Source organism: Silene latifolia, chromosome 3, assembly GCF_048544455.1.
Source record: "Silene latifolia isolate original U9 population chromosome 3, ASM4854445v1, whole genome shotgun sequence".
NCBI classification, from domain to species: Eukaryota; Viridiplantae; Streptophyta; class Magnoliopsida; order Caryophyllales; family Caryophyllaceae; genus Silene; species Silene latifolia.
In genome coordinates, this window is record NC_133528.1 from 23642719 (window position 1) to 23666767 (window position 24049).

At 36.5% G+C, this 24049-nt stretch overlaps 2 protein-coding genes across 2 annotated transcripts; one reads left to right on the forward strand and one right to left on the reverse strand.

The window, feature by feature from the left end:
- Positions 1-12292: 12292 nt before the first annotated feature.
- Positions 12293-13842, reverse strand: LOC141648831 (protein FAR1-RELATED SEQUENCE 4-like). Its single transcript, XM_074457542.1, has 2 exons — positions 13726-13842; positions 12293-13387 (listed from the first exon to the last, which is right to left on the reverse strand). The coding sequence occupies exons 1-2, from the start codon at positions 13840-13842 to the stop codon at positions 12293-12295; spliced, it is 1212 nt and encodes a 403-aa protein (XP_074313643.1).
- Positions 13843-14608: 766 nt separating this feature from the next.
- Positions 14609-17278, forward strand: LOC141645994 (uncharacterized). Its single transcript, XM_074454122.1, has 4 exons — positions 14609-14790; positions 15801-16326; positions 16443-16597; positions 16767-17278. Exons 1-4 carry the CDS (start codon positions 14686-14688, stop codon positions 16800-16802), a joined length of 822 nt encoding a protein of 273 aa, XP_074310223.1. The 5' UTR covers positions 14609-14685; the 3' UTR covers positions 16803-17278.
- The last annotated feature ends 6771 nt before the right edge of the window (positions 17279-24049 follow it).

Here is a 24049-nt window from a genome sequence, read left to right on the forward strand (position 1 = left end):
GTCCCCTCACTATTATTCTACCGATGTGGGACAATGCCCCTCACACACATATGGGAAGAGACCTCAACAATGATTATCATTTATATTTCCTTGTTCATTATTATTTGAGTATGATGTATGATCAATATGTTTAATTAAGTTCTTGCTTACTTGTATTTTGACATATTGTGGTTGGGAGAACCCTGAGTTACTCCCCACTGACTATGACGTTCATGTACATGAATGACAGGTTTGTGATGTAGATTATGGGGAAGACGTGTGAGCTAGCGAGAACGTTGACCCTTGGACTTTAGTTATCGTTTCTTAGGCTCACCTATCTTTAGACTCGTGCTTATTCGTGGGATATCTTTTCCCCAACACACTTTGATTTTAATTGTAAAACTTAATTATCTTTCTTTCATTTTCGTTTGATCACTTATGGTGGATTTCGCACTTTAAACTTATAAAGATTTTAAAAATCTCGTATTTTCCGCTTTAAATTATTAGTTATATTTTCCGCGTTATCGAGGGGTGTCACAGTGAAAGTAGTAAATTTTGGTGTAGCAAATCACAAAATTCTAACCGAATTTTTCGCCTTTGGGGTAACGGCTGCGACACCAAAGGCCTTAGTGGCCTCGCCCCTGCGTAAAACTCACATTTAATAAGACAAATTATTTGTGATTCCCTATGCACTTTAATTGTTGTTTTTTCTACCCATATGGCTACTACTTGACCCGTTACAAACTTGTAACGGATATATCCATCACAAGGAATAGGGATGTCAATTTCACCCGCATCCATCAAAATCCGATCCACCCGATCCTAAAAGATGGATGAAAACCCGATTTAAATGGATGATGGATGGATGACGGATGAAACGATGATGGATGACAGACGGGTTGGATGAAGAAATTCCACCCGCCATCCACCCGACATTCATCCATCACCCGATTTTATTACTTTTTATTTAAATTTTTTTACATGTAACACATTATTTAGATATAAATATTTAAATTTTCATATTTGTCTACTCTCAATATAGATATTTTGTGAACCTACCCACTAGAAAGTTAAACTAACTGATCATCTAACACTTTATTTTTGTAGAGAAAAAAAATCATCATTTTTTTAAACTTGAAATATATTAATACACAACACCCGTTTATCACCCGGTCCACCCGTTTCATCCATGGATGATGGATGGATGGATGACGGATGATATGTTTCACGGATGACGGACGGGTTGGATGAGATTTTAAAAGGACGGATGGATGACGGATGAGGCTTCACCCGACCCGAACCCGATCCATTGACATCCCTACAAGGAAGACCTATTGATAAATATATGACTCTACTCCACCTATACGACCATTTCCCAACCATTATCATCCATCACAAATTCTCATTATAGACGGACACTATCCGACTATAACTATAAACAGATATTGTCTCTTTCACAAATGAAAGTGGGTAGTGCAAGTTGTAGGAAATAAATACCCCACTTACTCTCCCACTTTTAATTTTCACAAAATCTCATTTGTGACGGCACGTATCCGTCACTTTGGAGTGACGGATACCATTTTCCCTCACAAATGACCCAAATAGAGGAGAAAGGGAAGCACATGAGGGTGCCCCCACCTTGTCCCCCTTATCCGTTTTGTGAGTGCCATTATCCGTCACTTGCTCCGACCCGTATTCAGTAGAGCTGGCACACAATGACACGACACGAAAACACGACACGAACCCGACACGAACCCGACACGAAATTAATGGGTTTGGGTTGAGGCCTAATGACCCATTTATGTAAGTGGGTCGACACGAACACGACACGATATTTAATTGGGTTGGGTTTGGGTTGAGCTCTCTAAACACGAACCCGACACTAATGACCTGTTTACTAAATTAATCCTAATTTTTTTTATCCTCCATCACATAAATATACTTGAACTTTCCAAATATGGACATGACACGAAAACACGACACGAACCCGACACGAAATTAACGGGTTAGGGTTGAGGCTTGACGACCCATTTATGTAAGTGGGTCGACACGAACACGACACGAGATTTAATTGGGTCGGGTTTGGGTTGGAGGGTTTGTGACCCGTTTACATGTGACACGAACACGAACCCGACACGACCCGATCTGTTTGCCAGGTCTAGTATTCAGCAAGACTAATTGTTTAATTTTATAAGAGGGTCACTATCCGTCTATAGCTAGAGACGGATATTGACCATCTATAATAATTCCTCTGTGTTAACCCCAAGGGACATTTACCTCAAGTCTATAAATATAATAAAAAGGCAACAACAAAGCATAAACTTTCACCATTCCCCTTTGTATGTTCATTTTAAAAAGCCACATCATAGCACCAAAAAAAAAGTCACATCATCATGCATTATTTAAAAAGTAAAAAGTTGTAAAAATTATATCATTAATTATAGCACAATAAATATTAAACTTTGCTTCTTTTTTTTCCTTAAAGAAAATTAAATAATAATTAAGCATCAAAGCAAATACTAAATCTTAAATTATGAGATTTTATTTTTAAAATAAGTTATATGAGAAATAAAAATTACCTTGCATCACGTAAATTTTACGACATTTATAAATATTTATCTTTCTTTTGCTATATACCCCGTCAATTTCAATTAATTGGAAACATAAAGAGGACTTAAAAAAATAATGTCTTTACCATATTTTTTCATATAATGTGTTCAAATATTATAATATCGTAACAAAATTAGAATATCATTCTACAAGGACAACATAGAGTACCCCATGTAAACTCTTCTAAAACCATGTTATTCAACATTGTATATATAATTTTTTTTTAAAAACAAAAAAAGTAAAAAGAATTTGGAACATTAAACATAAATGTGTGAGCATAACAAACATTAAACTTTTCTTTTCATTTTAAGAGTAACTTAATTAACAACAATAAAATATAAAAGTAAATGATGAAAGTTTAATTTTAAGGTTTTAATTTTTAATTAGAATTTTAAAATATTTTATTGGTTTTAAGTTTAGGGTATGTAAAATTTTGAGGTTTTATTTTTTATTAAATAATTGAGTTTTAAAAATTTTATTGGCTTTACCATATTTTTTCATATAATGTGTTCAAATATTATAATATCATAACAAATTTAGAATATTATTCTAGAAGGACAACATAGAGTACCCCATGTAAACTTTTTTAAAACCATGTTGTTTAACATTGTATATATAATTTTTTTTAAAAACAAAAAAAAAAGGTAAAAAGAATTTGGAACATTAAACATAAATGTGTGAGCATAACAAACATTAAACTTTGTCTTTTCATTTTAAGAGTAACTTAATTAACAACAATAAAATATAAAAGTAAATGATGAAATTTTAATTTTAAGGTTTTAATTTTTTATTAGAGTTTTAAAATATTTTATTGGTTTTTAAGTTTAGGGTATGTAAAATTTTGAGGTTTTATTTTTTATTAAATAATTGAGTTATAAATATTTTATTGGCTTTACCATATTTTCTCATATAATGTGTTCAAATATTATAATATCATAACAAAATTAGAATATAGAAGGACAACACAGAGTATCCCATGTAAACTCTTCTAAAATCATGTTATTTAACATTGTATATATAAAATATATAATGATGTGAAAAAAAAAAATTAAAGCCAACATAATTATGTGAAACAAACAAAAGTAACAAAAAGACAACATAAAAAAAAGTGTATTGAAGAGGGAGTAAAACAAAATGAAAAAAAATAGAGACGGTCAAATAACAGCTTTCACCATTCCCCTTTTTATGTTCATTTCAAAAAGTCACTTTTGTTAGAAATCTAGATCTCATTACTAAACATATTCATATATGTTTTTATTTTTAATTTAGTCATAAAATTAAAAGGTGATCTTATGCATGCAAACAATAATATAATTAAAGAAGAAATCATCATCTCACATTGATATTTCGGTTTATGGGCACAAGTGAGTTCTCCTACTCACTTGTTCTTGAGCTCTCCAAATGGAAGAACAAGGATTCAAGTGTAGAATCCCTCCCAAAAGCATATACCCAAGGAAAACTCATAATAACCAATATTTTTTTTTTTGGTAAAAGATAAGTATATTGATATCAAAAAATAATTACATCAAGAGTTCCAAGTTCAAGCTGATATACAAAAGTAACAAACTAGCTACGCTGATTTAACCAACTAATGTCTCTGGCAGTAAGAGTTGAAGTATTCTTAGCCCAAAATCTCAAAAGAACATCCTTGATAACAGCCTTGGCAATGTACTCAGGATGCAGGACATAACTATCAAGTCTGGCTTTGTTTCTCGCATTCCAAATAGCATAAGTAACACCTACATGGCACGCAGCAATTATATTCCTCTGCAGTTTACTGCGCATTCTGCCATTAGCAGCCCACTGGGACAGATTACTAGCTGAGAACTGGACTCCCAACCGCCTTTGTAACGAGCTGATGCACTTCATACTGAACTGACATCTGAAGAAGAGATGTTCATGGCATTCATCAGCTGCAAGACAGAGGTAACAGGTAGGGTCATGACAGAAGCCCATCTGAATCATACGATCCTTGGTAAGCAATCTCTTGAGTTGAACAACCCAAAAGATAAAAGACCACTTAGGAACATTCATATGATTCCAACATACATGTCTCCAAACAACTCGAGGACTGATTTGTCTCATCCAATTATATTTTTCAACCACGGTGTAATTCTGATCAGATGCTAACCAACAGTCATTAGTGTAGGCTTGCTTAAAGAGGGACATAGTATGAGCTATCTTTCTCCACGTCCAACTACAATCAAGAGGAGGATCATAGTTGGACCAGTGTCTACCTTTCATATAAATGTGATTTATCCACCGAACCCAAAGGTGATCCTTCTTTTTAGCAAGCCACCAAACATACTTACCAAGTAGAGCTCTATTCCAGATTTTCAAGTCTTTAATACCCAATCCCCCTTCTTCTTTAGGACTGCAACATCTATCCCAACTCACATTAGGAGCTCTTTGATATGAATCTTTACCACTCCATAAAAAATTCCTACAAATTGCCCCAATCTTGTTCATTATGCCATTAGGAATAACAAACATACTAGCCCAATAGGAGTGTAAGGAAGTGAGTACAGAATTGATGAGAGCCAATCTACCAGCATATGAGAGTTGTCTAGTGCCCCAAGATCTGATTCTAGCAGTTATTCTATCAGTGAGCTTCATACCATCATTCTTACTAAGTTTATGGGAAGATATAGGGACACCCAAGTACCTGAATGGCAGCTCCCCTTGTCTAAAACCAGAAACTTGAAGTATATCAGCCATCACATGTGAAGGAACCCCATTGAAGTATATATCTGACTTCTCCCTATTGAAGCAAAGACCACTTGCCTTGGAGAAAGTGGAAAATGCTCTCAGCATCCACATAATTGAAGGAGCAGTACCCTTAGAAAATAGGAGCAAATCATCCGCAAATAACAAGTGATTTAACTTAAGAGGTCTGCACAAAGGGTGAAATCTGAAATCATCCTGGTTACTGATGACTTGGAGGATCCTTGATAAGTAATCTATACAAATGGTAAATAAAAGAGGTGACAAGGGATCTCCCTGTATGAGTCCTCTTTTGCCCTTGAAAAAACCAAAACTATTGCCATTTAAAGACAGAGAATAAGCAGTAGAGGTTACACAAGTCATGATTTTGTCAATGAACTCAGTAGGGAAATTAAGAGCAACCAGCATATTGTGCAAAAAGGACCATTCAATAGTGTCATATGCTTTTCGTACCAAAAAAAAAAAAATAGTGTCATATGCTTTCCTTAGATCTATTTTAATGAGGCATCTGGGAGAAGCACACTTTCTCTTATAAAGCCTCAAAAGATCCTGACATATGAGAACATTCTCAACAATGTTCCTCCCCTTAATGAACCCACCCTGATTAGGACTGATAATGTCAAGGAGCACATCACTTAATCTTGCACACAACAACTTAGCTATACATTTGTAAATGACATTACAACATGCTATAGGACGAAATTCAAGGACACTAGAGGGGTTAGCAACCTTAGGAATCAGTGTAACTAAAGTAGCATTCAGTTGCTTCAGAAGCTGACCAGTGTTAAAAAAATCAGTAATGGCTGCACACACATCATTACCTATAATATCCCAGGAGTCCTTGAAGAACTGGCTGGAATAGCCATCAGGACCTGGAGCCTTGGATGAAGGAATAGAGAAGATGCATTGCTTAATCTCATCATAGGTGACAGGCCGCAAAAGGACAGTTTTGTGCTGAGCAGTTATGAGCTTACCAGTCCTAACAGTAGGAAAATGCACTGAACAAGTCTGACTGCTGGTGCCCAGGAGATCAGTGTAAAACTCCAGGAAGGCATTCTCAATGAGTACAGGTTCCTTATGAAGGGTACCATGGATATCCTTAATGCTTAGTACCTTATTCTGAATGTGTCTTGCCTTAATCTGCTTATGGAAAAATCCAGTGTTTTCATCCCCACCCTTAAGCCAATCAACCTTAGCTTTTTGTCTCAGGAAGCTCATCTGAGCTTTATGAAGAGTGTTATACTTCTGAGCAGCTTGTTGTTCAGCCTCCCTGAGATTCGTGTCATGAGGATTAAGATGCAATTTTGACTGTAAACTATCCAAAAGAAACCTGGCAAGTTCAGCTGCATTATCAATATCAGAAAATTTTTGCTTGTTAAGTTCTTTCAAAGGCTTCTTAAGGTTTTTCAACTTGGACACCACTTGATACATTCTGATCCCAGGAATTAATTTGCCCCATTCAGAGTGAACTATGTTGACAAAATCCTTGGACTGCCCCCACATGTTGAAGTATCTGAAGGAAGATTTTCTAAGAACAGGAGTAGTTGATCTATAACAAATGCAGGGGTTATGATCAAATAAACCTTCATTCAGGAAATAAACATAAGAATCAGGATATAACTGAAGCCAATTATGATTTATGAGACATCTATCTATCCTGGAAAAAACCCTTGTAGAAGGATCTTGTTTGTTATTCCAGGTATAGAAAGACCCCTGGGCTTTAAGATCCACCAGCTCACAATAATCCACACATAATCTAAACTCCTCAAGCTCACTCCAGAGCACAGTACTTCCAACTCTTTCATTATAATGCAAGATAGCATTAAAGTCCCCTACAACACACCAAGCAATATTGCATTGATCCTTCAAATCCTGAAGCTCCTGCCAGAGATGCATTCTCTCCATATCAGAATTAGACCCATAGACCACAGTAAACCAAAAATGATCCCCAGACTGCCTATCAGTGACATCCACAGTAATCTGCTGATCAGAAGAGTGCACTAACTGAACAGTAAAAATTTGAGGCAACCAAATAATCCATACTCTTCCCCCAGGGTGATGCATATTATTATTGATACCAGACCACCTTTGACCAAGATTATTCAAAACAGTATTAAAATTATTAGACTTAACCTTAGTTTCAACTAATCCATAAAGGCCTACTTTATTCGGATGGAGAAACCATTTAACATCAGCCTGTTTATTTAAACTATTAATACCTCTAATGTTCCAGCACCCAATATTATCCATGCTCATTGATAACTTGATGTTTTGGAGATCCCCCTTGACTGCTTGACTCAGTAACTACCATGGTTGAACTAACAGGACCACCTTGACTAGCTGTCACAGGTTGTGCCTGAGTTAACCCTTTTGAAGGAGATCTTGGTGGTGAAGTAAGAGCATCAGCATAGGACAAATCTGCTGATACTCTTGTAGCCTCTCCCCCAGGATCAAGTGCTAAAGAGTCATTAGTCACCAGAACAGCAACTGTTCCTTGAGCAGCAGTAGTCACCATTAATGTAGGATCCACCACAACCTTAGAAGGCACCACAACTTTAGGCATCCATACTTGAGTCACTTTAGGTTTAGGTTTAGAGGGTTTTCTACATAGACTCTGATGATGTCCTATTCCTTTGCACTCAGAACAGATGATAGGCTTCCATTCATACTCCACCAGAACACAATTCTGACGACCATGTTCATCATTAAAGTACAATTTATCAGGGAACTCCTGACCCACTTGCACTTCCACCATTAAACGAGCATAGCCAAGTTTGGTCTTATCTAATGTAGCATTATCAGCCCTAACATACTGCCCTGACCCACTTGCACTTCCACCATGTAGCATTATCAGCCCTAACCAATATTATTTAGATCTAGTAATAATATTAGTTTTACTATAAAATTGACACAAAATAAATTGTATTTTACTCTTGAATATTTCGGTCAAGAGGGAGTATTTTTGTGGTTTATTTCTCTAAAAATCTCATAAGATGTAGAGGGTATATATTTTCTTACTCTAGAAAATTATCATCTTTAATGAATGAATGAGTGGGAAAAAAGAAACTCTTCTCTTTTCTTTTCTTTTGGCCGAAAAATTGGCTTGGTTAGGGTGCCCAATATTTTTCATTTTTGCTCTTCACAAGAGACTAGGCATGCAAGCCTACAACTTAGGGTTATGATTGTGTCTCCATTTAAAAATAAACAACACAATATAAACTACATACACACACCCTTATTTTCGGTTTTATGCATAAAATGGAGAATCCATTTTATTTTGTCATTTGTCAAATTTGTCACATGTAACATGTTACATGACATGTTACAATGCAATGTATTTTTATCATATTAAAAATCAACATACTCATAAAATATGTCATTTACAAAACGACTAGTAATTCGTAATTACTTGTACCAAAAGTATTCCCGAATTATAAACTACAACATTCTGTATTTATAATAATTTATTCATTCCGTTTCAATTATTTCTGTAAACAATAATTTCATCTAAGTAATAAAACAATTCGATTACTTAGACCGTGTCTTATTTAATCATATTACAATAAGATACTTAAATTATACTCACAAAATTATCCGTCAATTTTAAGCAATTTAATTAACTCGTATCGGTATACAATTAATTAAATAATCAATTAAGAGTATTTCCCTATAGGTATGACCTAAGGGGATCAACTGATCACCACCGTCGCACGACAGTAATGTCAAACTCTAGTCAGCCAATCATTACCGATATGTGTGGACCAGTTGACTGTAAAATATTACATCCCATATGTATTCTTAAAATGAGATTTAAACATGTGATCATCATGATCAACAGTTGTGATCGCATTATTGTCGGAGGACACATATTCCAACAACTTTATCATGCATTATTTAAAAAAGAAAAAGTTCAAAATATATCATTAATTAAAACACAACAAATATTAAATTTTGCTTCTTTTTCCCCCCTTAAAAAAATTAAATTACAATTAAACATCAAAGTATATACAAGTTGTACTCTTCAATACATTTTTTTAGGTCGTATATATAAGTATGTACTTATGATTCTATATAAGAGAACACAAGTCAATCATGAAAATGAATTTCACATGTATCGATTATTCAATTGACAAGATTAATTTTGTATCACAGTTCTTAATGTTCAGTTATGTAGTTTCAAGTTAAATTGACACACCACTACATTACTTACCCGTTTAATATCTTAATTCATGTTAAATTGAAATTTTATATGCTGTTCTGTTTTTCACCAAAATAAATGAACTACTTCACGTGCAACAGTTTTACGTGTTATCGTATTTAACAAGTTGTCAACATGTTCGAAATGAAAAAATTTACAAAAATACATGAACTTACACAGTTAAACTTAAACGCACCCGTGAATTTCACGGGCACAAAAATTAGTTATCAATTCAAAAGTCTGCAGAGTTTTACTCTTACTTAATGTTGTGTCCCTCCGGTCTTTTCAAAGTCTTCGAAATTTGGAATTTTTTGGATAATTGAAGTTATTTAGCAAATTAATTAGGAATTTAGAGTACATTTTAAACTATTTTGGCCAAATGGATCCACGTCATCACTTATTATTTTTTTCCAGTTTTTATATAAAACCGCTAGGGTCCCTAACGGCTTATATGTACACTTTCCAATTGCTAATATAAGTATTAGAAAAATAAAACAAATGAATGAAGTCGCCCAAGTTCTTGGCGGCTTTCCATGTTTTACATATTCACTTCAATAACCGGATTCGTAAATATCGACGACGTTTTAGTAAACGTCGACGACGTTTTTTAAAAAAAGACGACAATGCCCCTACTATCTCACTAACCCTTCACCAATTCTCTCTATTCTCTCTAACTCAAAACAACTAAAAATCAACCTTCCACCAACACTCAAGCGATTCGGCCACCACCACTACCACACCCCCGCCGCTGCTACCACCACGCCGCTGCTACCACCACGGCCCTGCCGCCGACACCACGCCCCTGCCGCCGCTGCTACATACAAAGGTAAGTGCCGTTTTTTTTTTTGTTAAATTAGTTTAGAAATTGAAACTAATTGAATTAAACTATGAAATTAAATAGTTTTCTTTCCTTTATTGTTATTGTTAATCGATTAAATTGATTGGATTTTGTTTTAGAATTGAAATTAGGTTATGTGTTAGGTTTTTATTAAAATTAATTGAATTAGTTTAGAAATTGTTAGTTTTTCTATTAAAATTCATGTTAATTAGTTGTTATTATGTAAATTTTGGTATTGTTATATGTTGTTTGCGAAATATAGTTGAATGAGATTGATTTTTGAGTCAAATTTTGTTGTTGTTAATCGGATTGGGAGTGAATTTAAAGGGTTTTAAGGCCGAAACCACGGCCAAACGTGGGGAATGGACGTTGGCCGTGGCTGAAACGTGGTAACTCCACGTTTTACCGTGGGTAAACGTTGGAAATGGGGGTTTGGCTGCGGTCAAACGTGTGATTCTCACGTTTGGCTATGGTCAAACGTTGGGAATTATTGTTTGGCCGTGGTCAAACATCCAGTTTTATTGTTTGGCCGCGGTAAAAAAAAAAACAAAAGTTTGGCCGCGGTAAAAAAAAAAATGTTTGACCGTGGTAAAAAAAAAAATGTTTAGCCACGGTCAAACAAGGTATTTTTTTGTTCAACCGCGGTCAAAGAAGAGGCTTTTTTGTTCGCCCGCGGTAAATTAAATTTTTTTTTAAAAAACCGTGTTTTATGCTATTATTTGCCGATTTTTGTTACTTTATATGATATTTAGTCGATTAACGTGTTTTCTAACAACTTATAATTTCCTAATGCAGATGGCAGATCGAAATGAGAGAGGAAAGGCAATCATGAATGCTCCGCCTCCGCCTAACATACACGACCGTCGGCCGGGCGTAATGTTACGGGCTCGAAGCGTCGTTTGCGAGTTAAGCAGGCCCACAAGCAGCCACCCCCACTTCGAGAGACGTCTGGAATGGTTATGATGCCTACTCCCGGTCACGTCGTTAGCGAGACGGAGGAGGCGAGGTCACGGGAGGTTCTTTGGTAGTTACCAAAGATGATAGAGAGGATGAGCCGTCGGATGACGGTTCCTGGGGGAGGAGGAGGAGGATCTTTGGAGAGTATGTGGTCCAACCGAACCCGGCACCGCCGAGAGTGTTGAGTCTGAAGTTGGGCCGGGATAGTAGAGGACGTTATTCGAGTGTTAGAGAGTCCTCTAGCACCGATAGGTCGAGGAGGCCGAGGAAGGATAGTTCTTGGATCCTGAGAGAGCCCGTTCCTGGTGGTCCTAGGAACATTACCACCCTACGGAGTTTTGGTGGGTCACGTTGCGTTCAACAGTTGGTCGGACCCTAACCCGGAGAATATGAGGTCGTGGATCAAGCTCTACGAGAGGCCGAAAGCTGCGAGGGAGATTAGGAACATGGTTCTCACTGAGGGTGTTGCAGCTAGGGTACAGGCGAGCGGGTTTGGGGTTTTGAAGGAGTGTTTTACCACCGGCCTAGATGATAACCTCCTTAGTGCTTTTATCGAGAGGTGGCATCCGGATACTAACACTTTCCATATGCCTTTTGGAGAGATTAGTATCATGCTCCATGATGTCCAGCATATTCTTGGGATACCTGTTAGTGGTGATCGGGTGCTTGTGGCCGGTTCGGGCGAGGATGATGATAGTGGTCTGAGGGGCAAGATTGCGAGGTTTTATGGAGTTCCTGAGTCCGATGTTGTACCACCGCTCTACAAGAATGGCGGTTTACTAACATCGGAGTTGAGGAATGTTGTTTACCTAGGGAACGAGCATGACTTGTTACGGGCTTACCTCTTGATGTTACTGGGTCATACTCTTTTCATGGATAAGAGTGGTGATAGGGTGTCCGCTCAGTTGTTGCCCTTGTTTGATAGTCTTGAGCGGGTTGGTTCATATGCTTGGGGTGCGGCTTGTTTGGCTTACTTGTACCGACAGCTAGGGATAGCATCGCGCCGAGATGACAAATTTCCTCATACTTTCAGTTTTGTATGTTGTCAAGGCTTTTGCATTGATGGCTTTGTTCACATGCCATCTACACAACAAATGCTCAGCCCGGGGAAATACTTGCTCAAGAGCGCTGATCAAACCCAATTCTCGGTCGGTGACAAATACAAATAGGACGTTACTCTCGGTGGCATCTAAAATCGCAGCTAACTTTCTCAACAGCCACTTGTAATTCACGTCAGACTCGGTAGGAATCATCGCACATGCAATTAAGAAGGACGATCCCGTGGGTGTCACACCAACCATCTCAATGAGTGGATTCTTGTAAATGTTGGTTTTATAAGTCGAATCCATGAGGGCGACATAAGGATAAGCCCGGAACAACTTAATCGCTTCAGGATGAGCCATGAAAATGTGAGTCAACTCTTTTGACTCCTCGGAATCAATCTCGTAGAAGTAGACGTATTTCGTTGCCACCGCTAGAGCCAACATTTGCTGAGCGGTGTTTCTTTCACCCATTTCTTCTTTCTTAATTTTCCTTGTTTCATTATACAGTTGGGTGCTTGACGGTTGAGGTTTTTCGGGGGATCTCAAATGAAGACCATTTTTAATATCCCTCGGTTGAACCCCGGCTAATGTTTGTTGCCTAACATATGCCTTCTCTTCCGCGTCCAATCCCGCAAAGTGCCGATCCCCGTCCTTATAAACGGCTACGTTGTGGTTGTGTAGTCCAGCACCCTCGGAGGTTACAATGTTCCACACCACCGTCTCTTTATCATTTTTAGACACGAAATTTTGAACGGCACGAATACGAAACTTGCATGAACACTTCTGCGACCTCCTTGGCTTTTCAAGATCGTCCGATTCTTTTGGTTTACCATGTCTTTTACATCGAAAATAACTTGCCAACAACCTGTTCTTTTTCCTATTTTTAGCTCCGTTATTTGCTTTAACCAAAGCAAACCCATTCTCGAATGCGATTTTCTGAGCCCAATTGAAAGCATCGTCACGCGTTTCGAAATCTATAGTAGTCTCGAACAACGGGTTGTAATCAATTGGATTATCGCCAAAATCCTCCCACGATTCCTGTTATAAGCAATAAGGACTATAGTAAGACAATAAAAAGGATTCATATACTACATAAGTTGCGTAAAACGAAAGAAAAACATGTAAAAATGAGTAGAAAACGAGTTATTCATGCCTAAAACACGAGACCCAACAAACGACCGCGACCAAACATTACTTTCCATCGATCAACCGCGGACGAACAACGAAAACCAATTTTAATCCACGGCCAAACAATGAAAATCAACATTTGACCACGGCCAAACAATGAAATCCAACGTTTGACCACGACCAAACATTGAATTCCAACGTTTGACCACGGCCAAACATTGAAATCCAACGTTGGACCATGGCCAAACGTGGAAATCAAACGTTGGACCATGGCCAAACGTGGAAATCCTTTGTTTGGTCCGTGGCAAACGTTGGTTTCCAACGTTTGGACCGTGGTCTGAACGTTGGTTTCCAACTTTGGCCATGGTTCATCTTTCGAGGGACATTTTTCAGATTACGCAACAAATTCAAACATTCGCTACTACTAAGTTAATACGTCAAGTAATTCAACTATCGAATAAAATGAACGATGCGCAAAAAAAATTGAAAAATTAAGCAAATGATTAAGTTGTTTACGTACCGTTGAATCGAGATTCGACATATTGTTAATTATTGTTGTTGTTGTTGTTGTTGTTGTTGTTTGTTTTGAATTTAGTTGAGTTTGAGAGAATTTTTTTTAGAGAGAGAAAGTCAAAAGGGCAGTCATCGTCTTTTTTTATGAAAAACGTCGTCGATATTTACTAAAACGTCGTCGATATAAATCAGCCCCCCCTTCAATAATTTACATGCAGGCCTGGCAGCTTTTGGAAATAAGAAAGAGGATAAGCCGCCTAGTTTTTTAGCGGCTTTACTATATCAGTACAATAAACACACATTACACCAACTTAAAAGTGATGCAATATAAGCCGCTAAGGAGCTTAGCGGCTCCATCTAAAAACTGGAAAAAAAAAATATACTGATGACGTGGACCCATTCACCCCAAATAGTTTAAAATCAACCCTAAAACTCTAATTAATTTGCTAAATAACACTATTTAACCAAAAAGTTCCGAAATTTGTACAAATTCTCATTGAAGACTACACTATCGGTCTAAAATTTAAGACAGATCAAGTATATTGTACTAGTTCTGTACTCGAGTCATCAATATCGTTTTAAGAGTCATCAATATCGTTTTAAGAGAGACTTACTGTAAAATTTGTCATATATAAAAGCGATCCTTACTAGAATTTTAATTATGTTTATTTTTATGTTTTTAGAAAGAGACAAAGATGGAAAAAGGGAATGATAAGAGAACAAGAGAAGTGGCTTTGTACTGGAAAAGCTTAAATCCTGTTTTTAAAGTTGATCTTCATGGAGATTTTCGTTCTAGGCTTGTAAGTTCTTTGTTTGTAAGTCCATCTCGTTCTTTATTTTTCGGTCTTATTCTCTTATTGATAGTGTCGGAGTCGATTGTTTACCTTTCCTTAGCTTTGTTCTGCCTTTAAGGTAGGTAAGTTTATAGTACAAAGTTAAACAAGTCAACAAGTGTATTGGAGCGAGGGAGTAGGGATCTCAATAGATCGGGTTCGGGTCGAGTAAAGCCTCATCCGTCATCCATCCGTCCTTTTAAAATCTCATCCAACCCGTTCGTCATCCGTAAAACATATCATCCATCATCCATCCATCATCCATGGATGAAACGGATGGATGGGGTGATTAAATGGCGTTGCGTATTTTTATGTTTGAATTTAAAAAAATGATAGCTTTTTTATTCTCTGCAAAAATAAAGTTAGATTATTATTTTAGTTTAACTTTTCGGTGGGTGGGTTTACAAAATATCTATATTGAAAGTATAAAAATATGAAAATATGAAGATTTTATTTCTTGATAATGTGTTATATGTACAAAAACATTAAATAAAGAGTAATAAAATCGGGTGATGGATGGATGGCGGGTGAAATTTTTTCATCCAACCCATCCGTCATCCGTCATCCGTTTCATCCATCATCCGTTTCATCCGTCATCCCTCCATCATCCATTTAAGTCGTGTTTTCATCCATCTTTTAGAACCGAGTGGATTGGATTTCGATCTGATGCGGGTGAAATTGACATCCCTACGAGGGAGTATGCAATTCCATACTTCATGAAGTTGCATGCAAAATTGCAAATGATGCAATTTTCATTAAATGTATAAACAAATGCTTGGGTAGATTTGATTGTGGTTTACGATTATTGCGTTCATCCCCGTTGACTGTGATAGACCCAATTTTCGTTAACCTCGTCAGTCGTCATAGGCGGAAGTTTTTGAAACAACTTTGTAATGAGCACAATTGTACATGCATGACCATATTTTTTGCTACACATTGAAATCTGACTTGTGGTCTCAAAATTGATGCAAAATCAGGATTTTCCGCAGTATTTCTCTGATAATCTGAAAGGCAGATTACCTCGTATGGTGACTATCAAGGGTCCCGGTCCAGACATCGATACCTGGGAAGTGCAGGTTGGAACATCAACAAACACCACTTGGGTTTTCGGTCAGGGGTGGAAAAACTTTGTTACAGCATTCTCTTTAGAAGAGAGTGATACTTTGATCTTCAAATACAAGAAAAGTTTGTATTTTAAGGTGATAGTGATAAGTGGCAAAACTTCCTGTGAGAAAGAATCATCCCATTTCGTTACAATCTCAACACCTGGAGCTCAGCTCACTGATGGCCTAGACTTTAACGAAAAGCAGGAACACGAAAAGGAAAAGGAAAAGGAGAGTGATGATCATGATCCTAAATTATTTCCTTTCAAATTTGAGGACATTATCAACTGTAACATGAGACCGCCGTCTCAGATAACTGAGTCAAGTGGAAGTCGTAGTGAGAGCAGGAAAAGAAATGCAGAAGTAGTCGCATCACCGGAAACTGTAAGAGTGAAAACAGGTACTTTCTCAGAGTTGGAGACATATTTAATTTCTTTTCTTGGTGTATCGTTTATGATATCAATTTCTGCAGTTCAAACTTTGAATTTCGTCTTGTTCTTCTATTCCTGAAAGCAGAAAACATATCTTTTTCAAGTCAGACAAACAGGCAACAGTTTACTGAGAAGATAGAGTTTGCCAGGCAACGGGCGAAGTCGATACAAACGTTCAGGGATAATAGCTTCTTTGTATCCTTGTCACGTTCACATGTTTTGGGGACGCGGAAGAAACTTGTAAGGAAAAACTTTAGTAGAAAATTATTTAACTTTTCTATCTGTTGTCCCATTCTAGGTATGCGTTTAGAGTCAAATGAGGCTTATTAACTGAACTAGAACGAGTAGTAGTAGTCTAAGAATGATTCGAGAAACAAATTGATTCGTTGTTACGTAAATGTTCATGCAGGGTATTCCACGACAGTGGTGGGATATGGTGATCTAGTCTAACAAGAATCAATATATTCAACTTCGTGGCCAAGGCGATGATGAATGCAGGTCATATTCATGTTTTTGTGTCTATGACAAGTCGAACAATACAGGGACAATCACACAAGGGTGGGCCAAGTTTGTGCAGGATAATGCATTGTATGAGCATGACTGCTGTGTATTCAAGCTCTCTAAGCCATGGAAAGAAGATGAGATTATCTTCTTGGAGGTCGAAATAATCCGTGTTGAGTAGGATTTAGGAATCGTGCTGCTCAACTGAAATGGAAGACATAGGTTTGAACTTTGGCATTTTGGGCCGTTTCTAAATACTCCGTTATTACGCAGGCTATGTTGTTTTTTGGATGTGGTGGTGGTTTTTTGGGTCGTTCTAATCAACAATTCTCGTAAACTTTGTTGTTGTTGGTGGTGGTTGTTTTTCTGGTCTCGTTTCTTTGTATAGACTTATCTATATTTTGATGCATGTATAAAAATAATACTTCGTACTCTATTTAGCTTCAAGAAATTTCTTTGGAACCCATTATCATAGTAGTACTGTTATAGACACTAAATGCGTCGTAACTCATAAGGGCAGTACAATATTAAGAGAGGAGGATCAAAACTGGAACCCATTATCATAGTACCTCTGTTATAGACACTAAATTAAAACGTTCTCGTGTTCAAAGTATGAAAGGTCTTCCACAAATATTTCCGATAAATAAAATAGAAAAATGTTTTCTTGTTATTCTTAATTTTTGGCGGCTGAAAAACAGCCAACAATTGCAGATGAAATTAAATTAAAGAAGAACCAGCAGACGTAGCAAGTAACCGAACCACCCAAATCTTTGTGAATTTCGCCCAAATTCTAAGAACCCTAAACAATTACTCGTACAATTAAACCTAATTGCCATCAATCTACAAAAATCACAACAATGTCTTTATGCATTGCAATCTTGCCATTTCCTTTCTGTAAGCCATCTTTTTTCCTTCTTTTCTAAAGTATAATTATTTGCCAAGAACACATTTTTAAATCCTTCCCTGTATATTAATGGTGATAATTAGTTATGTTTAATTATGGGTTTCATGATTTGATTTGGTTTATTTTGTTAGCTTTCTATTTGCTATTAAATGATTTGATTTGGTTTATTTTGTTGATTATTATGTGGGTCAAGATGAGTAGATAAGTAAACAATTAACTAAAGTGACTTGAGTGTAGTGGAGTGCGGGAATGCCTCAAAACGTTGCAATGACAACGAATTGAGAGGTCCCGGGTTCGACTCCCTATACGGGAGTGCTGCGGTTACCTGTTATCCTAAAGGATGTCTTACTTGGCACACGTGATTTGCAGGGTATTGCATGTGCCGGGGGGATTTCAACCTCTCGTCACCAAAAAAAAAAAAAAAAAAAAAGAAAACAATTACGGAGTATTAATTGGTATTGTAAAAGAAAAAACAAGCACTAATGTATTTTAAGGGTATCATACTATCAATTTATTCATCTTTTTATTTTATATTGAAAATTCTTTTGATATCAGATTTAATTGGTCATTCATTTGCTAGTTGCTACTCCATAATTCCACATAATTCCATATATTTGCAAAAGGAAAATAGGATGATGAATAGATTTGCCAATTCTAACAAAAAACAGAGAATTACGGAGAAATTGCCATGATAGAAAGGTGGTATAGACTCTCTGATAAAATATGTGAGGTCCATCAACTGAAGTCCATAAGGCATGGAAGAGAATGTTAGGGACAGTGGTCTATAAAGTAGATTTTGTGCTAAAATGCCAAGAGTATCAAACATTCAAACAAGAACACTATCAGACGAGTTATTATTAATAATAAATAATCATGCTAACTTACTAGCTACATAATGCTAGTTAACCAAATTAAAGTACCAAACCGTAAACTGAATTAATATATCAGAAATCAATATGCTAATAATAATGCTATTGCTACAATATACTCTAATCCTCTTTTTTCACAAGCATGTCATGGAACGAGTAAACTGGTCGCGACCCCTGGTGGAACTCATCTCGTCCCGCACCTTGATCAATCCAGTGAGTGCTAGACTCGTCGAAACCTTGATAATGAGCGACATTATTCCCGTCTCTTGTACCAACAACAAGACTCATCAACGATTGATCGTCAGTCAAACCACTGGTAGACCCATCAATTTTTTTACAATGAACAACAGTATTACGTTCCCTTGTATCAACATCAAAGTTATGAGGTACAACACACATCGACGATTGGTCAATCCACGGACCAGTACACCCATCAACACTTTTACAATGAGCAACAGTATTACCGTCCCTTGTACCAACATTAACGTTATGAGGTACAAGACTCATCAACGATTGATCATTCAAACGACCAGACTCGTTAAAATTATCACAATGAGCAACAGTATGTCCGTCCCTAGAACCAAATTCAAAGTTTTGAGGTACAAGACTCATCGACAATCGATTAATCTGATCAACCCTTGTCAGAACCTCATCCCTTAAACCTTCTAAAGCAATCTTAAAATGTTGTAGGTCAACTAATCCTAGATCATCAATGTTCTTATCCCACCAAAACCTGTAATCTCTCCCGTTGTTACTATTATTACTTGATGACGTACTAGCCCTTTTCTCTGCCTCAATTTGACTTCTAACATCCATATACTCCTGAACACTCTTAAAAGAAATATTATCATTATTACCGTAATTGTTATAATTGTTGGCGTTATTAATGTAACGTTGAATGACAGCCTCGGCACTAGGGTGACCGAAACTAAATAACTTGCCGGCGGGAGAGAAAGTGACAATAGCAATTTTAGGACCACATAATGTACATAATTCACTTCCCTTCTTAAATAACCCGGTACGTCGCTTCGAGAACGTTACTTGCAACTGTGTCTTGTTTTTTATAGCCTCTATTTTTATCTTGTGCTTGCCTTTGCTTTTCTTTTTCACTACTTCTTCCATTAATATTGATTGATGGTTATTACTTTCAAGTTTTTCAATAATAATGCAAGCTTAGAATTGAATTGAATGAATAATAATTTGAGATTAGGGATTATGTGAGTTGCTTAAATATGTTAGTATGTTACCATATTGGAAGATCTTTTCCTGTAATATTAAATATTGGATGAAAATGGTTTTGGAAAGTATAATATTTGATTTTATTACACAATAAAATGGTGATATTTAAGGGAACTAATATTGGACAAGGACCCACAAGACCAATTACTAATGGTAACTAGTTGATTTTATTCTATGGAAATAATCTGAAGATTGGCTATATCCATCTTAAATCATATACAGAATATTCCAAAAGTATAATTAACTTGTATGAAGTTCATACCACAATATTTGGATAAATACATCCAATTTACGGTTTTTAAACGAATATTCAGATGATAACTAGCTTAGTTGATAAAGTCATTAATGGTGATATTCATGACCGGAGTATATATCCGTATGTCGCATGGAAAAGAGAAATCTTTTCTTGGCCCAACCAACAGCAAGTATATATGCAAGACAATACATCCAACAATTGTACCTAAGGCTATTTCCCAAATTAAAATTGTTTAGGCTCTCCATCTGAAAAGAGTAATATGAATGTTCATGGTTGCTGTTTCTTAGCATCACTCCCATTTCTAGCAGCTGGTTTGTGTTTGTCATGTAACATTATGTTTATGTACTGTTCCTTTGTGTCGCCTTCGTATTCGCTCATCAAAACTTAAGTGCTTTTGCAAATAGTGTGATATACTGGAGTTTTGCTTTTGTGTTAACAATGCAAAGCTAGAAACAATTTCTTAATGAACAGTACTACTAAACATTAGGTCCATAATTCGACCTAATGGCTGCTACGACTTTAAAATTAAAATTTAAAATTTAAGACTAGGGACTAGTGAGTTGCACACTTACACTATGTTATTCCATGTCAAAGTATAACCCGAAGCCAAAACGCAACTGAACTGCAACTGAACTGCTAAAGCTACCCGTTACATGTAAGACTGTCTCATATAGATTATTGTGAACTGTGAGAGCTATAGATACCTCGGATTCTAGGCACCTGCAAGCCGATCCAAATTCAAGACAAGCCTCTAGGGCCTTGGACTCAAAAGGAAGCGACTTATGACCCAACCTCAATAGTTCAATGAGTGCAGCTCCATTAGTTTTCACGCGGTATTGAGTCCGACTAACTTCTCTATATGGGTCATTACTCTCCTTAGCCTTCCCTGAAAGGATTTCAAAATTAATCGCCAATTGTGATATGGGTAATAGATAACAGGACAAGCAATACAATATGACCGTCTCATACAAACCTGGTGGCTGATACGAAGACGAAGATCATCGACGAACAAAGGGTTAGAGGAATTGATCATAAGTACCTCAGTGGCAGTAACAACAGCCTTGGTAATTGATATGCTCTAAATTGATAACACTGCCACGCTCTCGTCCAAGAATGGTAGACGGGTACGACAACACCCAATCGAGCTCTTATATTAAACTTCTTTTTACATCGGAGATCGCGTGCTAGGAGACCGGTGCGTCGCATAATGTGAGACTTGGACAATTCGTCGAGACGGGGACCCGTTGTTTCCGACACCACCACCCATACCCTGCAGTGCTCCCTATCCCCTGCCTTTTCCGACCGTGTTGCGCTTGTTGCATTGCCGTCATCTCTGTTAAGCTACATGACTTGCTTACAAAAAAATAAAAGCTAAATTATTTCATTGGTTGAAAATAAGGATGTGGACCCATACAAGCTAAATTATCTCCGTCGTTAGAGCGTTACGTAGCCGGAAAGCAGCGTAGCTTGAAAAAACCGATGTGGCAAATCAAACTACATCGAATTTTAGATGCTCATTGGAGTTGCTTCAAGGGCTTGCTTGGATAATGGAGGCCTTGAGGGTCAAAGGGACGAATGAATAGGCGAGTGATATGTAAGGTATATTTTATATGTTTGGTATGAGAGTATTTATTATCCTCGTAAAAGTATAATATATTACGCACCCTCCCCGATAATGATCAAGGGAGTAAAACATTCTCTTAGTAATCATTACCCTTTTATGTCAAACCTATCATTAAGAAATTCATTACCCACATAATTAACTTCCTCAGTAATAACCCCGGATTATTCCATTGTTTACAGGCAAGCCCTACAAAGTTAAACCAAACCTTAAAAATCAATCAAAAATATACGAATTTACATCTGATTGAAATCCTTATATATATGAGTAGCTTGAATAATATCCGGACTCCAATTCTATCTGGATCGAATTGAAATCACCCTGAATTCGAGAAAGCCGAAGGGTACGCATTTAAACCGGTACTAATGAACCGATTGGCTTTAGGAGGTTTTTCATTAATTAATTCTTTATTTATGAATGATTTTTGAATTTTATTAAATTCAAATTGAAAAACAGAGCCAATTTCACATCCAGTTTTATAAAATTGTGACCTGAAATTCACCTGAACTCATATCAAGCCGACCCTATCCGTACCTTAAAGTTGTTAATGGAAATGAACACAACCGAAATCAAATTGAAATCTAAACTAAGGTGAACCGCATAAAATCGAATCGATGTAACTTTGATCCGAAATCGAACCGAATGACATGTTCGCCAAATATAGTTGATGGTTGATTTTATTAGAAGACTTGACAATCATATTTTAATTAGCAAAATCATTTTAGGCCCATGTTTGATAATTAGCGGATTAATTTAAGTATAAATAGATTATGAATGACAGATTTGTTAAAAGGTTGATCAACAAATTTTAATTACCAAAATTAGTTTAAGTGTTTGGTAATTAGAAGATTAAGATGAACAATTTGTTAGTTTTATTTTTAAAATAGAGTAAATTTTCCTATTTTATAACATGTTAACCAAAATATTGGCGTAAGCAACATGTTGTAAAACAGCATATCGACCCAAATATGCTAAGGAGTCTATTGATCGAATACGAAAGAGGGGGGGAGGGGGGTGAATTGAGTATTAAAACGATGACCACTTTTTCAAAATATATGATGTAAAATTAATTGTTTGATTTTATTGATTAAAATCAACTAATTAATCTACTAATAATAAGCGCAAAATCGAAATAACAAAAATAAAGAGAGAGAGAGAGAGAGAGAGAGAGAGAGAGAGAGAGAGAGAGAGAGAGAGAGAGAGAGAGAGAGAGAGAGAGAGAGAGAGAGAGAGAGAGAGAGGAGAGACACACAGGATTTTTGAAGTGGTTCAGTTTCACAAGTCGAAACCTACGTCCACCATTCTCGATTAATAATTTTTAGTACATTTCTACGGATTACAAAAATTATCAATTCACTCATATAATCAACTATATGATTATAACTCAGATTGAGTATCGCTAAATACTCTAGGTTGCTCTTACGTTAATAAGAAAAGTACAACGATAAATACTAATCTCACGTTATGCGAGTGAGTATAATATCTTGTGCACTTATTATCCTATAACGATTTTTCTTCGAGTGATTGACAAAATTGATGCGCAACTTTTGTATAAGCAAATTGTCAAATAAGAATTAAAGCTCAAAGAATTTTGCTTAAAATATTTTTCTTTCTAAAAGTGTAGATGTGTCACTTTTTAAATGATGAATGAATGAGAGTATTTATAGTAGTAGAGAATTAGGGTTTAGGAATGTTCTGGAATTGGGGTTTAGGAATGTTCTGGAATAATAAAACCTAAACGACTTGATGAACAAGTAAGAGGCAAGGAGATGGAGTTCGGCCTCCTAGGGTTCGGCCACCTAGGGTTCGGCCTCCTAGGGTTTTAGCCTGCCCATTTGGTCCCTCTTGCTTCCATAGTCCACAACAAATCGAGATAGAATTAAGTTAAAAACCCTAGGTTGCATGACGACATAAATATCGTGTTACAAACCAATAGTTTATTCAACTTAAATTCTTATTAATTAGTTTCAATTAAAATAAATACTCTCTTATTTTTATAAATCACTAAAAATATATTTTCCAAAAATTAACGCATCATTTTTGTCTAGCAATGAAGTTATGGCTATGAGGTCATAACTTCACTAACTTTTAAATCAAACAAAGTAAAACCATTACCAGATGACGACCTATACTATCTAATCTTCAGTAGATCTTCAGTAAACGAATCGTCTCTTCACAAGTCTCTCATCTTGAGTCTCGTGGTTGTTATTTGGTCTTGATCTTGAACATTACGATCAAATGTCTTTGAAGTAAAACCTCCTTGGTCCAATACTTCAAGCTTGCGTCATTGTAATTGTTCCTT

Coding starts and splice junctions, on each gene's coding strand:
- LOC141648831 (XM_074457542.1), bottom strand. CDS start 13,842: ATGGCCAAAGTTGGAAACCAACGTTCAGACCACGGTCCAAACGTTGGA. Junction 13,388..13,725: donor GTCCAACGTTTGATTTCCAC/GTTTGGCCATGG, acceptor TGCTTATAACAG/GAATCGTGGGAGGATTTTGG.
- LOC141645994 (XM_074454122.1), top strand. CDS start 14,686: ATGGAAAAAGGGAATGATAAGAGAACAAGAGAAGTGGCTTTGTACTGG. Junction 14,791..15,800: donor GAGATTTTCGTTCTAGGCTT/GTAAGTTCTTTG, acceptor ATGCAAAATCAG/GATTTTCCGCAGTATTTCTC. Junction 16,327..16,442: donor AACTGTAAGAGTGAAAACAG/GTACTTTCTCAG, acceptor TCCTGAAAGCAG/AAAACATATCTTTTTCAAGT.